The sequence below is a fragment of the Ruditapes philippinarum genome, unplaced genomic scaffold (assembly GCF_026571515.1).
Source record: "Ruditapes philippinarum isolate M1 unplaced genomic scaffold, ASM2657151v2 ctg707_1_1_1_1, whole genome shotgun sequence".
NCBI lineage: Eukaryota > Metazoa > Mollusca > Bivalvia > Venerida > Veneridae > Ruditapes > Ruditapes philippinarum.
Genome location: NW_026853675.1, coordinates 71,122 through 93,805, shown reverse-complemented (window position 1 = coordinate 93,805; position 22,684 = coordinate 71,122). Strand labels below are relative to the sequence as shown.

The 22,684-nt window shown below is 30.5% G+C and overlaps 1 protein-coding gene across 1 annotated transcript; it reads right to left on the bottom strand.

Annotated features, from left to right (window-relative positions):
* Positions 1–1,295: 1,295 nt before the first annotated feature.
* Positions 1,296–18,009, bottom strand: LOC132737510 (uncharacterized). The gene is made up of 15 exons (XM_060724806.1): positions 17,746–18,009; positions 14,041–14,099; positions 13,022–13,154; positions 12,756–12,851; positions 12,282–12,371; positions 10,477–10,577; positions 9,870–10,074; positions 9,568–9,639; positions 8,935–9,048; positions 8,149–8,264; positions 7,683–7,812; positions 7,383–7,516; positions 6,100–6,721; positions 5,020–5,082; positions 1,296–4,700 (listed from the first exon to the last, which is right to left on the bottom strand). Exons 1-15 carry the CDS (start codon positions 17,831–17,833, stop codon positions 4,516–4,518), a joined length of 2,208 nt encoding a protein of 735 aa, XP_060580789.1. The 5' UTR covers positions 17,834–18,009; the 3' UTR covers positions 1,296–4,515.
* Positions 18,010–22,684: the final 4,675 nt, after the last annotated feature.

Here is a 22,684-nt window from a genome sequence, read left to right as displayed (position 1 = left end):
ACCTTAGTTACCACAGGTCTAGGTAATATTGCCAGGCAATACTCGATATTTCCACAATAGTATTAGTTATTATCAATTTATGGTCTCTGCTGTGTTCATTTAATTTCTCACATTAGTATGTAATGGTTGTTAACGATTGTTTGCAATGATTAAATTAATCTTGTAGAGGTATGCTATTTTAACATAAAACTATTAGGTGTGTATTTTTCATATTTGTAAGATTAAAAAATCAGCTCTATCTGTGAATTCCAAACAGCCACCCAGACTTATACTCGATCATGATTCAGCAGATATCAAGTGTTGGTTGGCACCTTGTTGTTATATATTCCTGGTCCTTCGGGAGCAAAAATGCCAGTTGTGCTTGGAGACTGAATACTGCCCAGAGCTTGGGAATATTGTCCATGAAAAGACTCAACATTGATATGCTTCTTACTTTTAAATTGTTTTAATTATATCGATGAATCTCCGCTTTCTAGATTTTTTTTTCAGATAAGTATTTACTGCTCATTCTAAACAGCCATCTGTTCTGGCTTTTGTTAATACAACAATATAATAATGACTCACAAAAAATACGTACATTAATCTGATACAAGCTGTTTATTCAGGCTAATGTTAATTGATTATTCGCAATTATGACTTATAAACCATCAATTGCCATAGGTACCTACTGTTAGTTAATAGTGTTTTCATGTTTTCAATATTGAAATGTAAATTTTAAATTCAAATCGCCTCTACTAGATCATATATCATTGTTAACTTACAATGATCTCGCCACACAATATTGTATTTGAAGCATATGATGGAATTTTTTTTCTGGATTTACTATTGATGTAAATAAATATATAACGTTTGTTGACGTCACCATTGCCCATCAGCATACCAAAAGATATATCATTAAAATGTTGTATCCGTTGAAACGAAATCTATATATTCATGTTATTAATATGTGGAAAGCATCGGTTCGGAACTTTGAGAAAATGACATGGTATTGGTTAATTAATGAAGTTGAAATATTCTTACCGGTCATTAGTATCTAAGAGACTGGCACTAGTTTCTGGTTACAAAATTGACAATCGCCTTATTACTGTAAAAATATTTGTTGATGACAAGTAAATATGTTTTAGCTATTTCCAATTCTAATGTAAATCAAAGCATGTCCAACTAAAATAAGTGACCGTCTGTGCCTTTTAATCAATACTGTAAATTTTCAGCTACTCTGTGTTTGCCAAAGATTTTTACAACAATACAATACATAGCATGCTATCCAGTATTAAATAATAACGAGCAACACCACATTCAAAGAATCTTTTATTGCAGAACAAACAAATGATCAAACAAGAATATCACAGATAAGTAAAATACATTTATAAGCTTCTAAAAAAATACATTTTACCATAAATGTCTCAAAGGCGTAATTTTGCCAACGTTAGCTTATTTTATCAAGCAATCTAAAAATCAAAATCAGTTCTTATACTTAAATTCAATACTCTTAAATCAATTGAAATATTTACTGTAATAATACAAATTGTGTCATTTCAACTATCATTTTCACTGAAGGTACACATTGATACAGTTATGCAACAAACCAAAGTACCTCTTATTATATAAATCCACAATGCAGATGTCTTTATGCGCTTTTTCGATAATCTAAACAATTTTACAAAGAACTAAACGAAAAACCCGGTTAAAAACATATGATGGTTATTCTTGGAAAATAGCTCTTATACATAATAAACATTATTATATTTTCATTTTACATAAAACATACTATGCGTTGAGCTAGTTGCTGATGTCTAACCGTCTAACGAGATAGCAATGTGAATTATACGATGGTGCACTATAGCATTAAAGGAACTGCAGATCTTTTAAACTCTGTTTTCTTCAAAATTACATCATTGTTACGGTCCGAAACATTATCGGCATCTGATGTTGATATTATATGTCCAGAAAATAGAGTATCTTATAACTATATTGATAATTAATTGATATTGATGTCTATTATTGTATTTGTGGGTCTTCTGGAAATAAGACATAGATTTTAGCTAGAATAAAACTGTATGCCATTCCAAGTTGTATTTTATATACTTTATGTTATTTGAGTGTTAGAGTTTGACAGAATTTAAAATGTTAAACAAGTGAAATAATTGCGTAAAAAGCAATATAAGAAGTAAGCAACATGTAACACATGAAATACGTATAACAATTTGCATAAACATATATATAAACAACAACATTCCTGATTTAAATGGATATTACACTATTTGTTACATAGTGTGTTTTTTTAATTTGCCATATTGCAAATTGTCACATATGCATTTTAAAAAAGAAGTTTTGATTATCAATGAGATTCTGTAATTGGTCATGATGACTTAATTATGATGCTAATATATTGTGTTATGCAATCACAGGCTACTCGATTGTGTTATTTTTTTAGATTATAAAAAGGGCATACCCAAATAATGCGTTGTAAGAATGTATTTGACTGGTTTGGTGTTTTCTCTTGTAAGTCAAATAAACTTGCTAGAACATTCCAATATTTTATTTTAATACAATTATAAAAACGCAACCCAGCAGACGCAATTTTCATATTTTACCAACTTTTACAACTTTATATTGTTGTTTATATATGCACAAAAACATTAAGCATATACATATAGATATATGAAATTGAAAGAAAAATACTTCTTATCTTTAACAGCCTATAGAAATAATCAATATTCACAGTTCAGATTTTTATCATGAAATGATCATGATATATCTTAAATGTTTCCTCTAAAATTTTCCTTTATACAGGCATGATTTCAATACTGAAAATATGCATATGTATTGCTGAAAAAGACAAAGCAATTATGTTTGTTTAACATTTGGAAATTAAACAAAATATTTCTTCAATTCTTTCACAATAAAGTGTTATCTCAAAACCGTGCTAAGTAGCTTGAAGCTAATTGCGTCAACATTAAAGCTAGGATATTAAATTTTAATTAGTAATCTATCGTTTAATTGTTTTCTGTTGCATAGTTAATAGCCTGATACAGTATTACAATAAGAACAAAAACTTTTTTTATTATTCCCTTCTGTTGTAGTTACTGAATATGATAGATTCTTTTTTAATTTTTCATTTTTGTACTTTTTTGAATTAAACTAAAGACATGTGGAGCTTAAGATATTGACAACAATGTTAGTTTTCTAAAAGATGATTAACAAATATAGATTTACTCACAACACTTACAAAAACAAATTTACTACACTAATTCGCTGCCAGAGTTGTAACTGTAAAATTAAACTGTATTTGTCATGGTGTGTAGTAAATGAAAGTGAAAAAATGTTTCTTATTTTTAACCTTACATAGATAAATCATATCAAACTATACCTTTATGATAGAGCATGTTGTTATATATATGTTGTTATATATTATTATTTTCAACACGATACAAAAGTCAATTAATCATATAGATTATTTTTATATCCCTAGCACAGATTTAATTGTTTTGATTGTGTTGTAGGAAAAGAGATTGCACGAATACACCCGTCTATTAGCAGCGAAATGGTATAGATGGGAAAAGCGTTTACAAAAGTAAAACATATGTACAAGAAAAAATAATCATCCTCATCTTTACAGTTTTATTTATCAATTGGACAAATGTATGTAGTTAAAGCTTAATGAGGGTCCATCCGCATTTTCGGGCACAAAATGCAGCTTTCGCTGTCGAGTACGGACCCTGGACATATCACCAGTCATGCCCTTAAAGAGTTAATTTTGAAGCACAAAGAGGTGATAATTTACCTCCATGCAATTTCCACGGAGTATTAGCCAAAGATATGAATTTTGAGCCAAGAGTAGGTCACTGTACGGCGGTCAATGAGAACCTAAATGTACAGTAACCTGTGACAATATGAAAGGTTAGCCCTGAAAAGGGCTGTTGGTGTTATCATAACTATTTATAGTTCTTATAGTGGTCTCATGGTGGAATATATCATTTTATCATTGAAAAATATAAAGAAAATATAAAGATACATTGTAATGTTATTACAAGTCAAAAATGCCGACCACCCTTATATATACCAGTAATATAAAGTTTTATGTATAAAATGTCAGTCTTTATCTTCCTTTTATCAATCATTTTTAAAGAAATGTATGGCCATAAGAGTTACTTGATCTACTTATTCAACATAGCAAATTATATGTTTTGAAATGTAATTATTGAAATCGCAGATTGATAGATTTTTAAGTAAGCTTGTATGCTATTAATGACGATCACAAAAAGGAAGTTTAATTGTTCAATTATAGAATAGTTAAAAGTATCCCAAATCTTTAACTTTTTCGCTCAATGTTATACGAGTAAGTTCTACTTAAAAAGTTTAATATTAAAAATAATCAATTTTATCTGATTGTAAGACATTAAAAATCCCTTTTATTTTAAAAGAAAGACACTAATAATTCAATCTTAAAAAATCAATTCAATTCCCGGTATATTCGTCTTGTCCTCGATTAAGAAACTTCATTTATTTTATTTTCTATTTTCTCCTCCTGCGCATCATTCCATCGTTCCCACCTTCAGTTGGTGTTTCACCGCCAGACTCTCCGGTCATACCCCCTGCGACACATTCTGTACAGCTGCATACAGCTTTTTTGCGCCAAGCTATTTTCGAAGCATCTTCATTCATCATACCATGCATAATGTATTTCCGTCCATTCTCAGCTAAGATGATAAAAGAACTAGACTGGTAAAGTACTCTTTTTATTAAAATTTTGTTACTATGGTAAATATTTTCAGATGTCTTATCGCATGTGGCGGTCATTTCTGTTAACAAGTATCGCTCATGTTTTCCATATTACCTTTGAGACAATATTTGTTCTCCTGCCATTACCCTTAGTAACTTTACCTTTAAATCATCATTTTGAATGTTACTGAAAATTACGTAGAACAATTTTAAGACCTTATCAATATCATTTTATTTACTTTTAAACTAAATATTTATTGTTTTTTTGACAGTTAGTTATTAAAAAGATACACTTACTCATCTCTTTCCAATATGTTGGAGGTCCGGCTTGATCTGGCTTTAGAGGATCCCGGTTACATTCTGAAAGTCATGAATAATGAAATAATTCTTGAATAAAAATACAACTGAATTGATCGAGCTTCTTATATATATTTATTATTTCATACAGATATTACTAACTTTAAGTTATTAGGAATTCTAAATGTCGGATTTAAAAAAGCTTAACTTTCTTATGAATATCTGGTGCTATTGTTAACTTGCAATCCGCATATACAATAAGAAAAACTGCATCATTCTACTGGCGTTCTTTGGGGATTTCAGTTTCCTCTTTTTTAGTTTTGTTCTTACTTTGATTTCGTAGGAAGCTATAAGGAAATAGACACACTTTCGAGTCCGTTCCTGGAAACCAACCAGTACTGAGCAATGAGTGTTAAGTTTTATAGCTCGAAGAAACAACGACTTGCCCTTGATTGGGTTTAGCGAGCGATCTTTCGGTCACTAGTCCGACGGGTTAACCACTAAAAATAGAGTAAAACAGAATCCTTTAAGAAAACTGTTTTGAATTTGGAAACATCCGCAGATGTGTTCATACGGCGGTTATCATGGAACCTTCAATATGACATAGTAGTGTCATTCCATGAAAAGCGGCGTATGTTCCCTTAGTAAAAGAATGCGCGTGCCCTAAACGAGAAAACAATGGGCGAAACTAAATAAAATGGAATTTTGAAAAGGGATCTGAGGTTATGAAGCCTGTATATCACAGACAAGACGTCAAAAGATAAATTTAAAAAGCAGGCAACATATCCTGAGGGTGATTATACAGGATATAAGTAGGAACACTGGAACCACCCGAGTTGAAAAAGGCCAATTACAAGAAACCAAAAATACCACCCAAAATGTATACACAACAAAAATGTCGTGCTGAACGATCTTCACGGATCGAAAATATAACATCATTAATTTAATGTACGGGGAGACTTTTTACAGCCGCCACACGGCACAAATAACACGGATGTGACAATAAAATAGAGTAAAACAGAATCCACTTTCATAATTTGCATACACAATGTATCACAAACAGAATAAAATTCTACTTACGTACGTCATCGTAGTGTTTCATTTTGTTGTATATATCCGGCATACCCAATGTCATAAAACTTTCCCTTGCCACTTTCTTCATCACATACATCTTACAAATTTCAGATTTGCTTTCTTCGTCAATTTCCTGCCATATGGAAATGTCTTTAGCGTTACACATTCTATGCAGCTTCTTGATACACCTGCTTGGTTTTGCGCAATGTCTAAGATCATCTTCTTTAGCAACCGATTCTTCGTCAGCTGTGAGATACGCGGGATCGACTACCTCACTTGCATCAGCCTTTTCAGCAAAAATTAGAAAACGCTTGAGAATTTTCTCCAGACAGGATAAGCCAGGATTACTGACAAAGGCCGAAACAGTATCACCTGCAAGATTGAACATATCTTCATGTATGTCTTGACCATCTGTGTATTTCCATTGCATTTCTTCAAAACGTCCCGGTAAGTCACAGTAACTAGTGTCCGTAGTAGAGCCACCTTCAGATATGACATGTAATGCTTCTCCCAACGCATGTATTTCCATTTTATGCACGAGCATTTCATAAAGGTTTTTGCCAACGGTAGTTTGAGCTTCTAATTGTTTGAGCGCATTTTCAAATTCCAAAACAATGGTACTACTGTCCTGTGAATGAATATTTGACAACTGTGGTAAACCATTCAATAACTGAATTTGGATAAATTCAATTCAAAAACATAATGATAATACTAATGAGGATTTGATTTTCTGATAATCTAAAGCTACATTTGAAGCTAAATAAATTGAACTTCATATCTAACTTGAATATCTAAATAAGAAAATAAAGATAGGAATAAACAGTATATATTGATGTCCTATTAAAGTGACATGGTTACAATGTCATGTTCAGTATATATTTTTAAAGATTGACTATTAAAATGATAATTGACCACTAATTGATATTGAAAAATGTATATGATACAATATATAAACGATCTGATATATTCGAAAGCTGTTTATAGACGTTTCCGTCGGTAATGTGAATTACTGATCATTTTTCATGATAAAATTTAAAATTGAACACGATGCAAAACGTCAAATTTTGATTTTTACCAGTTCACCGACCATTTACCAACAGATGGGCATGATGCCACTTTAAGTATATTTTTCCTTTCACATATGATTATATAATTATAAAATTAAATGGCTAAATATTTACTGGTTACGTAAAACAGGTATATCTAATTATTGTCAATTTTTGGTCTGAATCCTTGACCATGAACAGGTACCTATAGTTACCTAATACAATAAAACAAGCTAAACCTACTACACTTGGATCGCTTAGTTGTTTAAGTTTTTCAATAACGTTCAGAACTGAACTTGGTAGTGTTGGCTCATTTTCCTCTGGTACGACACTGTCATCTGCATTTTCTTCCATTTTGTGTACCATATCAGATGACTCTGCAAATGTAGCAAAATAATGTAAATATGTGCAGTGTTAAATGTTTGTTCTCTATTTAATCAAGATTTAAAAAAAAATGTTTATCAAAACTGGGAAATTCCGATCCAATAATTAACTTTATTATTATAACCACAGAATAACACTTATATAAATGTTTTAACTTACCGGTACATAATCCAGGACTGTTTTCAACGAGTTTCTCTATGTAATGTCTCAGAAGCTTCAACCGACCATATGCATTTTTCATGTACATCTTCTCTTGCATGCTCTCGTATACTTCTTCTAGTTTTTCGTCCTGAAATCAAAAATACCTATGTAGCTATGAGCATAAATTCTTTACCACTAACGTTGGTGTTAAAACAGGACATCAAAATGTATACATAATATCATTCTTTGAAAAGAAAAGAAACTTTTCACTTTTCAGTAAACTATTTGCATAACTCATGGCCTATGAAAATGTCTGTGAAATTAATAGATATACAGATAACCATTTAAAACAAAAGCGTTTCCTCATCTCAGAGAAAAAAGGTAAGCATTAAAAGAATTTGATTAATAATCTTTATCAAAGTAATTTCTCCGACTATCTAAATAAGTAGAAGTTAAAGTCAAGATAGTGTTATATGAGATATACCTGAAATGAGAATGACTTCCCATACGGTTCCATTGTCGTGTCACGTTTACCTCTATAAACAATTCGTGCTTCACCATCAGTCCATGCGTTCCTTATCAATTCACAACGTGGATGCACTTAAAAAATAACGTTATATTGCTTATTTGAAATATTTTCGTATGGAAATATTTCTTTAAAATGATCTTGCAGTGTTCTCTTTTGCACAGTTGCTGTTACTTTTAATATAATGTTTATACTTGAAATGGTGGTCATTGATAAAGATTTTTAAAAATTCGATATTGCAACATACATGGATAGAATTACTTTATATCAGGGTAAAATTGATTTTGATAGAAAATCATGACTTTTAAAGATACTAGTACTTTATAACATCATTTAGATTTATCTCCGTAATCAAGCGCGATGTACATTGTTGAGATAAAACAAAAATAATAAAACAACATTAATGTGAAAATGTAAACGGTTTGCTCAACTGAATAACGTCACTTTTACTATGATTTGTACAACACTGTAAACAGTAGAAATTAATTTTTTTATTCATTTCATTTTGCATTTAGTTCTGCGCTGTATCTTTTCATAATGTTTTGCACATAATTGAGATGCATCGCTTAATGTTTTGTTAGAAAGCTTTTCAGTGTACTGTAGTATTTTACAATTGCAATGTTTAATTAAGTTTTCATATTGCTTTTGTTGTAATATTGTATTGCCGGAAGTTGTTCAAGTGCTGTACATCTTGTAATCGTAATCAAGCATTACATTAAGATTGTAAAAAAATATTTTTCATACCTGAATCACATTTTTTCGTAGAATTTATACGGAAAGTAACAAAATTGTTGCAGCGATTTCCTTCGTTCCCTAGTGTGTTCAGAACGTCAATTAGCAGTACTAACACATAATCACCTGTATATAGATATAAAAAATCCTTCAAAAAAGATAATTCTGGCAGTATAAACAATTATAAATAAATAAAAGTCCAGTAATTGTAGCTATATTAGATTGTACCCATTTTACTTAAGTCTTAATTGCTATCTTATGATCATCTGCTGCTGCCATGTACAATTTATTACCGCTAGTCCAAAAAGTGCATAAATACAATTGCATACATGTACATATTTCACCAAATAAAGCTACCTCAAATCTCAGAAATGAAAGAACAGTTATCCTTTCGAATTCTTTGAGTTAAGTCTTTACAAATACGGTAGAATATTTATGCCTGTATTCCGCCTGTTATCTCTTAGCTGTAATGCAATGCATAGTTCACAACACTACAGTTACCTATCTTTTTGTTTTGTTAGATAAATCTACATCAAAAATATAGCCGTTTAATTCTATGAATTTAAAGTGTGAGTAATATACATCATTGGAAGACAAATATCATAAAATTAACATTAAAACACAAGATATTATTTTATTACAGACCGCAAATGTCCAGTTCATCGTCATTCAACTTCACTAGGTCAGAGATTTTTGTTGATGGCAGGTCAGCATTGGCTGCAAAATATGAAATAACAAGATTACTATCAAGTGTTACCAAAAAATCAATCACAGTCAAAATAACTGTTAGAATTAGTTTTTGTCAACCTTTTAGAATTTCACTTTAAGATTTTTTCTTCATACACTGAAATTAACAATATACTGGTAATTACATATTTATACAAGAATATATTTGTAAAGAGTTTATTTATTATAACTACAATTATTTATAAATAGATTATTACTACCAGTGAATAGTTCATGTGCAACAATGATATCTTTGTCAGTAATTTCTGGTACTGAATGATTGACATTATTCAGACATTCTGTTTCTGTGAGTGGCATTCCTTTACGATATTTTGTTACGAACGCTGCAGCAAATATCCCGAGCGGCACTTTTCCTTCCTCTGTCACGAATTCCTGAAAGTCTCCGCCTAGGTTTTTGGCCACCACCTAAAATGTGTGTATAAAATCTGATTAATGGAACACTTCAATTCTTTACATTGTTCCGGAAAAAGAAAAACGGTTGCAATGTCCACGCGAACTACAGTCTACTTCAAAGTTCCTACTTTGCATAATTTATAGTCAAATATTTTGGAATTGTTTATTTGTCTTGAAATGAACATAAAATATAAAACTTGAAAATCTAAATCATATTGGTTGATACAGACGGAATTCATATACGAATAAAACACTTCTAACGTAAATAATATATTGTTTTTGATTTTATTACTAAGCAACTTCTATTATTTGATCGAGTTTTAGAAATAATTAAATTCACGATAAAATTATCATATTGAAAACAAAGTTTACTGATTGATATGTTAATACGTCAATAAAAAACTAGATTTTTACCTCAACATTAGACCCGGACAAAGCTGTCATTAGGGAGTTTATTCCATCCAGGTAAATTGTCGGTGTTTCTCCACCAGTCACTTGCATCGCCAAATCAACATCTACATTAAAATAAACAAACATTGCTATTGTCACTTTAATTTTATATTAAAGATGCTTAATTTGAAATATTATTGAACTATACTTTTAAAAGAGAGATGATTATTGTAACGATATAGTTAGAAACAGCCTTTAGATGGTAATGTTATAAAATTTCTTCAATACACAGACCTATGTTTAATGAAATAATAAATTTCAAATTCATGTGCTCAAATACATGTATTCAGTTTTACAAGGAATCATGCCCCTTTATGAATAAAGAAATATGCAAATGTATTTTCCATTTTACACAAAAGGGAAGAACATTATGCTTTCTATCTCGTTTATCGTACGTGTTTCTTATTAGATCGGAAAATCGATTGCGGAACTTTAACATTTTGTACTATTTTTCCTAAATGGTGTAGGTTTAAAATAATTAATAATTCAGTGAAAGCATTTAAGTTTAGATAATGAGAAACACCGTAGAATAAGATAAACAAGTTTTGACATAATAATTCCTTCCTTTAGGTGACTTAATAACTTTGAGAGTGAAAGACACGTGTACCTTAGGAACAAATAAAGTTTTACTTCTTTAGAAAGGGCAAACATGAATTTTATAATGTTTAAATAATGGTTTTTGCTGCGTCCTGTGAACGTTGATCTTTATTCTCGTTTTTTAGAGATTGTTAGATGATTGCTACCTGAAGAAAGTAGCGATAAATCTGAAATAATTTGTCATTAAAGAAGTAAAATGTGAACAAAGTAGTATTTTGGCTTTCATTAAAAATACTCATTCGCTATAACTGTACTTATTGCAAAAAAGCATCAGAGAGAAAAAAAAACTCTTCAGGCAATTGGCAAATGAATAATTTTATGAAAACTGTAAAAAGGACATCAAAACTAAAAAGCTTTTGAGAAATAAAATTCAAAGCATTTTTGAGGCAACAAGGGCATTTAATAACTTTAAGAATTAAAGGCACATAATACCTAAGGAACGAAAATATTTTTCCTGCTACATTAGTTTAATAATGTTCAAATATGTTGAAGTACTTAAGAGCTTGTCAGATGCTTGTTTTTTTTTTTTAAAAAAGGAGCGCTAAATGGAAAAATATTCGTCACAAAAATTGCAAAGTGTAAATAAAGTAGTATTTTGACTTCCATACATAGTACTTAATCACTATTACTATACTTATTGCCAAAAAGAGAATTCAGGTAAATTACCGACAATTAACATTTTGGAAATTGATAAAGTACACTAAAATTAAAAAGCTTTTGAAATTTTTTTTTTAAGTATTTCTTGTACATAATGGGTACACCAAAATCACTAATTAATCGCAAATAACCTGTAAACTATTACTTGGATCTTTTTCTAAAAATCTTAGATTTCTCAAGTTTCATTTTCTTGAAAGATTTTGAATTATCTGGAGGCATGCTGCTTCAACTTAGCTGTGAAATGCAATAATTACTTTTATAATTACTTTTCTGTTTTGTTGGTTTTCTTAATACATTGCACCCATAGTTAGTGATAAACTCATTTTCTGTAGAATATATTTGCAAGTACAATTATCTTTTAAAATAGCTTGTGCTTAAGTTTATTAGCACGTGCTGTGCTAGAACGTTTCTATTTGAAGGTTAATATCATACTCAGTTCGGGCGTTGTACATCATGTTTATTTATTATGCTTAAATAGTCTATATCATTTATATGTCTTTTATCAAAATGTTTACCGCTGTTGTCACACCAGATTCTGCGCTTGACCTGGGCCTGATATAAGAGAGCTCCATTTGTAGATTCCAGTTCAAAATGGACTGAAGCTCCTGAAAAAAATACTTTGACAATAGTGCCTTTTACACCACGAATAATATTACAATGTATAATGTTGTTCTTGATAATTACGGGATTTTTCTGTGATTCTTTCTTTGCAAAGCTAACAAACACATACGAAAGATACAAACATCCGTTTAAATAAATTATTATGATAAAAATATGCACTCAAAATGCCAAGTATTTATATAAACAGTTTTCAGTACCTTAACTTTCTTAATTACATACTGGTGAGCGTAACTATTATCTGTAATTCACGATGACGGTGGGAACAGAATATTCTTTTTGATGTTTTGTTTTCAAGAATAGCTTATTAGATATAAGCCTGCATAAATAAAATACACAAAAATTATTAAGAACGTTTACTGGTTCCCTACCTCTAATAGAGCACGTGCTTCCAGAAAGGGCCATAACTCCAACTGGTACAAATTTTGTTATATTATCCTTGTCCATTAGGTCAGTTGGACTGTTTACTGGAAAAGATAATTAGGAAATAATTTGTAGAAACAGATGTAAATAAAATATAAATTATTCAGTTTAAGGAGTTTGGAGTATAAAAATATTATGTTTGGCGTTTTTTTATTATTTGAAATGCTTTAAGTTGATTTTGTTCTTGTTTTACGATAATAATTAATTTACATACTTTCCATCTCAACGCGAGAAGATTCTTGCCCCGAATCGTCCTTGATGTACGATACAAACATTAATGGAAATTTGTCGCTCGGGATGGTTGATATTTCCGGGGCCATTACGCTGTAATTGGAACGACAAATACTCTGTAAAGAAAGTAATGAAGTTAGCGTAACAGTTCATTATGCCTGCATTCAATATTAAACATGGGAGAAAAGTCTATGAAATATTAAATTTCAATTATCGATATGTATGTATAATCATTTCACACAGAATGATTTTTATAGTAACGAGTAAATCGCAAACATATCAAACAAACAGTAACGCATGTCTTATATTACTAATATTCGTTTGTTTCTTTTTTTTTCTTTTTTTCTTTCTTTCTTTCTTTCTTTCTTTTTTTTTCTTTCTATATGTTGTTATTACTCTTGATGGATTTTGATGGCGACTTTCCAGCTTCTCTGATGGAAGAAGACCAAAGTGCCCCTCAGACATAAGCGGAGAACCACTGACCTTTCATAAACAAGCTTAATCACTTCCTGACATGAAAGAAACTAAAGTCACGCCCAAATGCGGTGGCGGGCAAGTATTTTAAAGTCGGCGACTCCCGGAGGCCCCCATACTACAAAATGTGAAATTGATCAAACATTCTGTATATCGGTATTCTTTTATTTCATTATGTATGACCGCGAACTTTTAAACCGCTTTTGTGCATATTCAATAATGTAAATAACTAATCCCTGAATCCACAAAGGAAAGGAATGTTTTTATATCGGATGATTGATTCTTTGAACATAATTGTTGCATTTTATGTTAATTTCAAAATGGAATGGTTTACACAATATTGAACTTATGTGTATATAAAACATATAAATTCCAAACAAATCATTTTCACTTATGAATACACGTTAGTGTGTTATTTTTCCACACTGCTTGTAAGTTGTTGCTTTTCAATAGCATACCTTTTTGGCTATCGATAAAATCAACTTAAAGAATATTCAAAGTTAATATATAAGATGTACATATTCTAACCTTGATGGTATTTTCCATCCCTTGAGTGATGTTGCCTCTTCCACATAGCAACTTCAACTCTGAAATTTAAAAATTGGTTGTTGTATGATAAATATTCATGTTAAAGCAAGGCTGCACATAAAAGAATATAAATACAAAACACAAACATGCTAATGAACTATCAGTTTAAATACGCGGCTCCACGATTTCTTACCTGAGGGGGTGGGGGCGGTCGCACAATTCCGACAAGGGATAATGCAAAATGCATTGTCCAGTGAATTAGTTTTCACAGAGGAGATACTAGTAACACGAAAGTTTGCCATAAATTCTTAAAAAGATGTTAATATCTAAATCCAAGAGAGTTCAACTCCCTCCCTAAGAAACACACACAGTCCCTCTCTGGAACAACACCTTTAAAATCAAACATTATTGGGTATGCCTCATTGCCGTTTGTACTTTAGATAATTCTACCTCGAATAATAAAGATAAAGCCCCTGCCCGACATTGGTCAAACATTTTTTTCTAGAGTAAATATTTGAACAACAAATACATCTTTTTATAAAAGTATTGTCATGTAAATATAAGATAAATTAATACAAATATGTATGTAAATCCTTTTAAACTAAGTTACGCTAAATACTATTGGTAACTTTTTGCAGATATTTTTATCCGTGGCGTCTATTTATTTAGTAAAAAATCCCGACTTTCGATTGTCATTCAATGAGATCTTTCACTGGATAAAACTGCAACTTTTACATTTCAGAAATTGTTTCCTTTAAAGACTTCCCTCTCTACCAAAATGCGCTTTTGTAACCTCTTTGTTCAGTTTCGAAAAGCTGAAATATTATCTTCTTTTGGAATCTGTCACAGATACTGATGAATTGCACTGCCAATAGTATCCCTAGACGTTTATCTTTTATCGGAAAGTATTTTCTTAAGCCTTGGTAATAGATACTTAAGTAGATAGTTTCAACTTTACATTAGTAAGCAAAATCGGGTACCCACCAAGCGCAAAACTTTCTTAGACCAAACGCTTAGAGTACCGTGTTTTGCTTTAAAAAATTGGCCCACCTGTGCGCTTTGAAATGACTTGACATCCATATTATGCTATACAATTCAAACCGTTATTGAACGCTACAATGAAGCAGTGGATGCATAACTTACTGAAAGATCCTCTTATGATACAGTTAATGTAAATATAAATCTTTGTGATTGTATTGAAAACGATATTAACATTAATCCCTTTGTATCCATTGTGTCAGTATACCTTAAACAGATTCATTTTATCCCTTAAACAACGGGCGTTGAACGCAATTTCACTAATATTTGACAGAATAGATCAAGTTTACGATCACGAATAATACAGTCGGGCTCCACTAGATAGAAACATGTAACATTGATTGTGTTAATGTGATTATCAGCCAGTTTTCGCCTAGTTTACGAAAGATTATATGATTATTATGTTGGAATGCATACAAATATTTCACAAAACTGTGCTTTTGTTAAAGATCATGTTTTAACTATAATGAGAATTACTCATTTTTGTTTACAGTCAGTAAACAAATTTTCCGATCCTTAAAGACGTTGTGTTTGTGGTATGTTTAGTTTTAACTTGTTTGGCATTTCCTAGTTGGGTGGTTCCCATATTTCTTCCTGACTAACGTTGAACCACCCATAGGATATGTTGCCTACTATCTGTCTTTTGACGTCTTATCTGTGATATGCTGGCTTAATAACCTCTGATCCCCTTTCGAAATTCCATGCCCATTGTTTCTCGTTTAGGGCACACGCTTTCTTGGGGACCATACGCCGCTTTTCATTGAATGGCACGGAAGTGTCATATTGAAGGTTCCATAATAACCGCCGTATGAACACATCTGCAAATGTTTCTAGACTCAAATTTTTACCATTTCATGTTTAAATGTTGAATTCTGCTCAAGCCGATGCTAGGTGGCGTGGACGGTAGTCTGCATTTGACAGCACCGTCAATGAACAGGCTCAATCAAACCGAGCCTGCAACATTTTCAATTTTGCCGTTTTGGGCTTTCTTTAGGGACTCTAATTTGCCCACGCAAATATTATTTGTTGTTGTTGTTTTTAACCTCGTTTAGGGCCCGTTTATTTATACTTTCTTTATATTATACATTCATTTTACATTTAACAATTATTAGTTTTACATGTCATAATAACATTATAATATACATTTTATACATATTCTGTTGCATTGGTAAATATTTTTGAATTATTACTTACGGAGAGTGCATGTATTATGAATGATTTTTTTATTAGGAATGTTGTACTCAGTTTTTAATTGACGAAAAGTTTTGAATATTTTTGAATTTGTATTGTAGATGTCGTTTACACGGTATATATATTTTTTAATTTCCTCTCAAATAGAGTAGACGGTTATTTTTATTTTTAATTTTTGCCAAGGTATTAGTTCTGATATATTTTGCGGGTTTTAATTATAACTGATTTCACTCCAGCTACTAATACATATATAAATTTATTTTTTAAGTTTAATTGTTTTCAATATATCTTGTGTGTTTATATTGCATCTAAATAAAGATATTCCACCTAAATTATTTACATTGTTTTCTTTATTATTTCCTTCCACTCCCCATTATCAACCCCAATATTATCTGTTCTTAATCAAGTGACGGCAAAAATATATACCAGTGATTGACAGGTCGTTAACAACACTATAAATAATGTTATATGTTTAATGGATAAGTCTTTTTTCTATAAATACATAAAGTAAACGCACGTAAAATTTTTTAGACAGCCGTTCTGTTCTAAGCTACAAAACAATAGATAATCGTTTTGTAAAATGTCAAAAAAGTATTTCAAACGGCATATCATCTCCATGCCAACTTATTTTTAAAGATTGATAGAAAGTTTATTCATATAATACGTGTACAAAATGCACATGGTCACAAAATACATACATTCAAATATAATTAAACATCACATAATCATCAAAGTTAACAAGTGTCATACAATGATACAAATACATCTTTGGACTGTATTAACAAAACATGGAGAATGAAAAGAAATAAAGTAATATTACTAACAAGATAACATTTTTATAATTATGTCTGAAGATTCGGTTGATTTAATTCCCTGCGTTTAAATGCTTGTGCTATAAAATTTCCCAAATTTAACAGTATAACACTGTTCTGTGTAATATCGTCGAACTATTATTTTGCAACCTTTTATTTTTCATCTGAAACCTCTTTCTGTAAATTGATTAATTAGACAACATAGCTTTAGACCGATCAATTATAAATGCCAACCCGCAATTAAACCTGATGCACCCAACATTAATCGAATTTGTAATTATCTAATAGTTATCACAATTTGTTACAATAGCGGTATTTTGAAATGTTAGTTACTTGTCGTGTCTCCAATTCTCTAACGAAAAACAATTTGTTGTCTAATATATTTGTTTTGATCAATAGCATGACTTTGAGTCGCCTGTTTTATCATTTGTGCTATGAATATAATGTTCATGGGCTTTAGTTCATAAGGTTTTGAACCAAAAATGATGATAAAAGTTGCAAAACATTTTATTCAACCTTTACTCTAATACATAGTAATATTACATTCAAGATTCGTGGATCGCAACTATTTTTATCATTTATATATTACTTATCTAATGTGTAATAAATAAATAAATTTGATATTTGCAATTAAACAATAGAAAAGATGAAAAAGAACACGTACTCGGTATATCAGACGTATCCGTTGTCAGAGCACATATCACAGAAAAAAGTCCATAACATGCCACACTAAAAACTGTTTTGCTCCACATTTTTCCTGCTGAACAAATCAGTTGACGGGCAGTTTCTGATCGGGTGCTTCGTCTTCTAATCGAATTCTTATACCCTGGATAATACGCTCTCTGCTTCGCTGTCTGATTGGTTCAAATATGTTGATTGTTTCGTAGCCGAGGATACATATAAACAGATACCCGATATGTACCTAGTTGTATTTGAATTATAAGTTAAGTTCTAGGACATCACGACCACTTTTGTTTTGTCTATTGAACTGACGTTATTCGCCTAAAAGGTAACCCATTAACAATTATTACTTTATTCTGAAGTTGAGCTTTTTACCGTCTGAAACATTTATTATTGATAGTCCCTTTAATGAAATATACGATGTCGCGAATGGTAGCATGAATTATTTATTGGACATTTGATTAATGTCATACAGTTTAAAATGAACTGAATTTACATGTTTTTTTAGAATTTAGGTTTCCCATTTGTAAATTAAAATCGATTCTGCAAAGCAACTTTTTCATAGTAGTTCACACAATACATGCTTTGACATTAGGTACGCATTTAACATATATATTTTAAAGAGCATGTGTTACATTTTTCAAAAATCAAATTTTTGAAATAGAAACTTATATATTATATAACAGAAGTTGCAAATCAAATTAATCTCATTTGACTATAGGTTTCATAGGTTCTGTTTAAAAACAGTTAATTGAGTAAAAAGTTTTTGTGAACAAAGTGCAGCTATTTTAAAGGTAATCATATTATTTATTATAGTTACTATAATAGTAGTTGTATACTAGATCTATCTGAAACATAAGAAAAGTATAAAGCTATATCTGATCAAATACCTTAAAATAAAACTATGTTGTTTTCATAACATTTATTGTCGATTCTTGAAAAATTTGTAACATTTGTACCATTTAATTCAATATAGATGAATAATTTACGTAAACAAAATACAATTCTTCGGAACAAAATAGTTTCGCCGATGATTTCTTGCATACAACATTTCCTTTCGATAAAATACACCTATAAATCGCTTTCATACAAGGTAGTTTATATTGTCATCGTTTTAATCACAATAATTAAAAAAATAATTTTACAATCTGCAGACAACGAATTATTTTAACATCCTGCAATTTCGAAAAGAAAAGAAACAACTTTGAATCTGTAAAGACCGTTTGAAATTGAAGGATTTTAATATCAAAGTTCAAAAGTTTGCTATCCAACAGTTTAGGGCCGAATAAGACTTGCCTCTGTGTAAAAGAGTGGCAAAACCGAGTCACTTTCGGTTAAAGAAGGCTACACTATGATGGGTTGATATGCTATCACTATCGTAAGATTTTATTTTAAAATTTCAACACACATATTCCAAAAAGGAACTTATTTACTGAGTATCATTTACTTGCTTTTAGTTTGCACTGACCTTTTACTTTTATGTCTTTTTCTTTGCGTAATGATAAATAAGTAATGAGGATCAGTAAAAGAATAATTTAGGTCTGGTCGAATGTAAAAGAAACAAGATCAAACACAACTTGCAGTCTGAGAAACTACATTTATGACCTTATTATTAGGGTGTATAATAGACAAATCATGCAAGGACTATAGTGATTAATATTGTGCAAGTTGTTGGATTCATATACGAAAATAATAATAATGAAGGTTGTCTAAAAAATGAAAACATTTAATAAAATGAAAAGTTTTATTACAAATACTTTTGAAGAAGGTAAACGCTTGAATATCGATACTATTGTGGTAAGTGCAAATTGGCCGTATATCATTGTTATATTTGATATATATGTATTTTTTAAAAGTAGCTTTTCCTCGTCTTTCTATTTTACACTAAAGCCAGTGGCTGTGCATGTGTACACCATAGAGGTCAGTAACTATATTCATAATTGTTATTATCAAGCTTTGCTCATTGTCAAATTATGTATTATTTTGTCCTGTGTCGCCATATTACTACATGTACTTGTAATAGACATCGTATACATGGTAAAAAACATTGAATTGGAAACAAAATAAAGAATGCAGGATTTTGAGTTCTTTAGGAAATTCCGAGTTAGTTGATAAAGATATTTACATTCTATTGTAACATAATCGTCTTAAGAGTTTTGATATTACTGACAAGTGTAAGCGTTCAGTAAAACACTTCGATTTTTTTATTTCGTTCAAACATTATATTACAAATTAACCTTAATGTTTTAGACATACTAAGATACATGAACATCATTGTTAGATTACGTTTGTAAGTTTTTCGAATACTTAAATTAATCGGCAGAGTTAAATTGAACTACTTAGTCATATAAGTGTTATCTGCCATACAAATTATTTATAAGACGAATATCATTTTATGTGTTTTTTATAATTAACAAAGAAAACAAGATAATCAAAGATTCCATCATTCCCATATAGGAAATTTTAAATTCCTAGAATTTTGTAACTGAAAATATCACATAACTTGCAATTAATAGTCGTTCTGACTGAAACTTATCATTGGAATAACTCATAAATGCATTTAAATATTGCTATATTTTATTAGGTATTGGATATGATATTCTAAACAGACGCTACCTAGCACTTTATTGTTATCAGAATAAAGAGTCTTTAGAATGCATGAACAAAGGAAGTGTATACTATAAGTAAATGAAACTCCAGATCAAATTCCAAAATCATTTTTGTAAGCTTTAATTAAGCGAAGACAAAAACGATAGCAAATACATATAAACATGAGATGAAATAAAAATGGCTAATTTCACGTTATATTTAATTGACCATTTTCTTTAGTCTTTAACATGGAATGAACTATTTCATCTTTCAGCTTTTGCTAAAAAAGCATATATTTTTATTTTTTAAAATATCATTTACTGCGTTAGTGGATAAAATCTTTTACCCTGGTTTCCTGACCTAGTTTGTGACACAAAGTTGTGTACACGACAAATGATTTATTGGAATCGTGACATACCCATTACCCGGAACAATAGATCACGTCTCCCTTTGTACTAATACTTGAAGGTAATCAATTAAAACAAAGATGTTAATAATTCAAAATCGCTTTTTAGATGATTAAAGATATAATGTATAGAAAAACCAGTTGGGTACACCGGCCGAAAAATGTTAACAAATAATTAAAAAAGGCAAATAATGTGTTATGCTTACACAGTATTCAACCTTTTGTCCGGAACAATTTTTCTCTGTAATTGAGGTTTTATGCTTCTGAATATTGAGAATTTCATTTGATCGATACTCATCTAACAAGTGTTTGCCCATTTAGACATGAAACCTCACCTTCTATTTTGCAAACAATTGCGTGTTTTTTTGTTTTTGTTTTTGTTTTTTTTTTGCAATTAAAGTCGACAAATATTACACTACACTTATAATTATTTACCTAATGCATACACTATTTCGCATTGTTCTTTTAGATATTTGGACATTCTTGATGTAGTGATTATGGAGAGTGGTGGCTAAGAGAAGCAAGTATTCAGGGTCAATTCTTTCGATATATTAAACCATTACCATATGACATGTCTGCAACTGTTAAGTAATACTTTTGTATGTTTTTCACTCCAAAAATGTTGGAAGAAGGACATTGAAGTTCTTCTAAACTAATACAATAATATTTTAAGCCATTGGTTAATCTTCACCAAGCTATCCATTTATTTTGCTATAACGACGTATATCCTATTTTGATCAAAACAAAATTTGTTCGACAAAGTCGTTTATCACATACATCACATACCCGTGCCGTTTTTGCGACTCCGCAAAATTGATATAGCATTGCTGTTAACTTTTTTGACGTGGCGTCATTTTGCAATATTCAATAAGCGCACATCAATGAAAAAGTGATTATTTTTACTGTTAACCGTTCTTATTTTGGATATGTGATAAATAGAATATTAAATTCATGTAGGTTTATGAAAGAATATCATGTTTGCCAAATGTTCGCATACTATAATGATGTTCAGCTCGGACAATAAATTCAGCATTGATTTGTTTGTTTGTTTGTTTGTTTGTTTGTTTGTTTCATTTTACGCCCTTTCCAAACAGTATTTCAGTAGTATAGGCGGGTCGTTTCCTAACCAGACAGACAGACAGACAGACAGACAGACAGACAGAAAACTTTATTTTCACTCAAGGTATTACAAATACAACATGAGGATGTATGCAAATAACACAAATTAAGCAATATATGGTTCCAGTAGAGATCAGCAATAGAAAAAAAAGGAAAAAAAATAAAATAGAAAAACAATTATTTATGCATTCAGTATCATATATCATCGTTCTGGTGGAGAGTTACACCAGTACTAGACTACCTTCCTCCCCGTTAAACTACCAAAGCATTTCAGTATTGAACCTACACTCATTCAATATCCTCTATCTAATGATTTTTAATAAATATATTATCAACTGTTGGGTGGTTCTTACGAACGTCAGTGTGTATCTTAAATATTAGATCGGGATCACTTGCAATTTTAACTAAAAATTTTCTTGTTTTTAAAAAGTTTGCTAGGACAGCTCAAAAGAGATATAAGGCGATAGTTTCGCCCAGCTTTCTGCAATGCCCAACAAACAGTATAATGTATATATTTATATAGACTTAGCACAGAGTAATCGGTTATTTCATTAACAATTTCATCTACACCCTGTCATTTATTTGATTTTAGATTTTATTTCCGTATCCGTAACTGGACCAATGATAGTATCATGTTCAGTGAAAAAAAAACATTTGGATTTTTCTGTTTTATCTCATTTTACGAATGTTTAATGATCAAACAATGTGAGAATGCCAGAAACTTTTTTTTTCAAATCAGTTTAAACTTCAATGTCTTTTTTAAATAGTTGGTCAAACATTATTACTGATAAGAATTTAATTGCTTGAC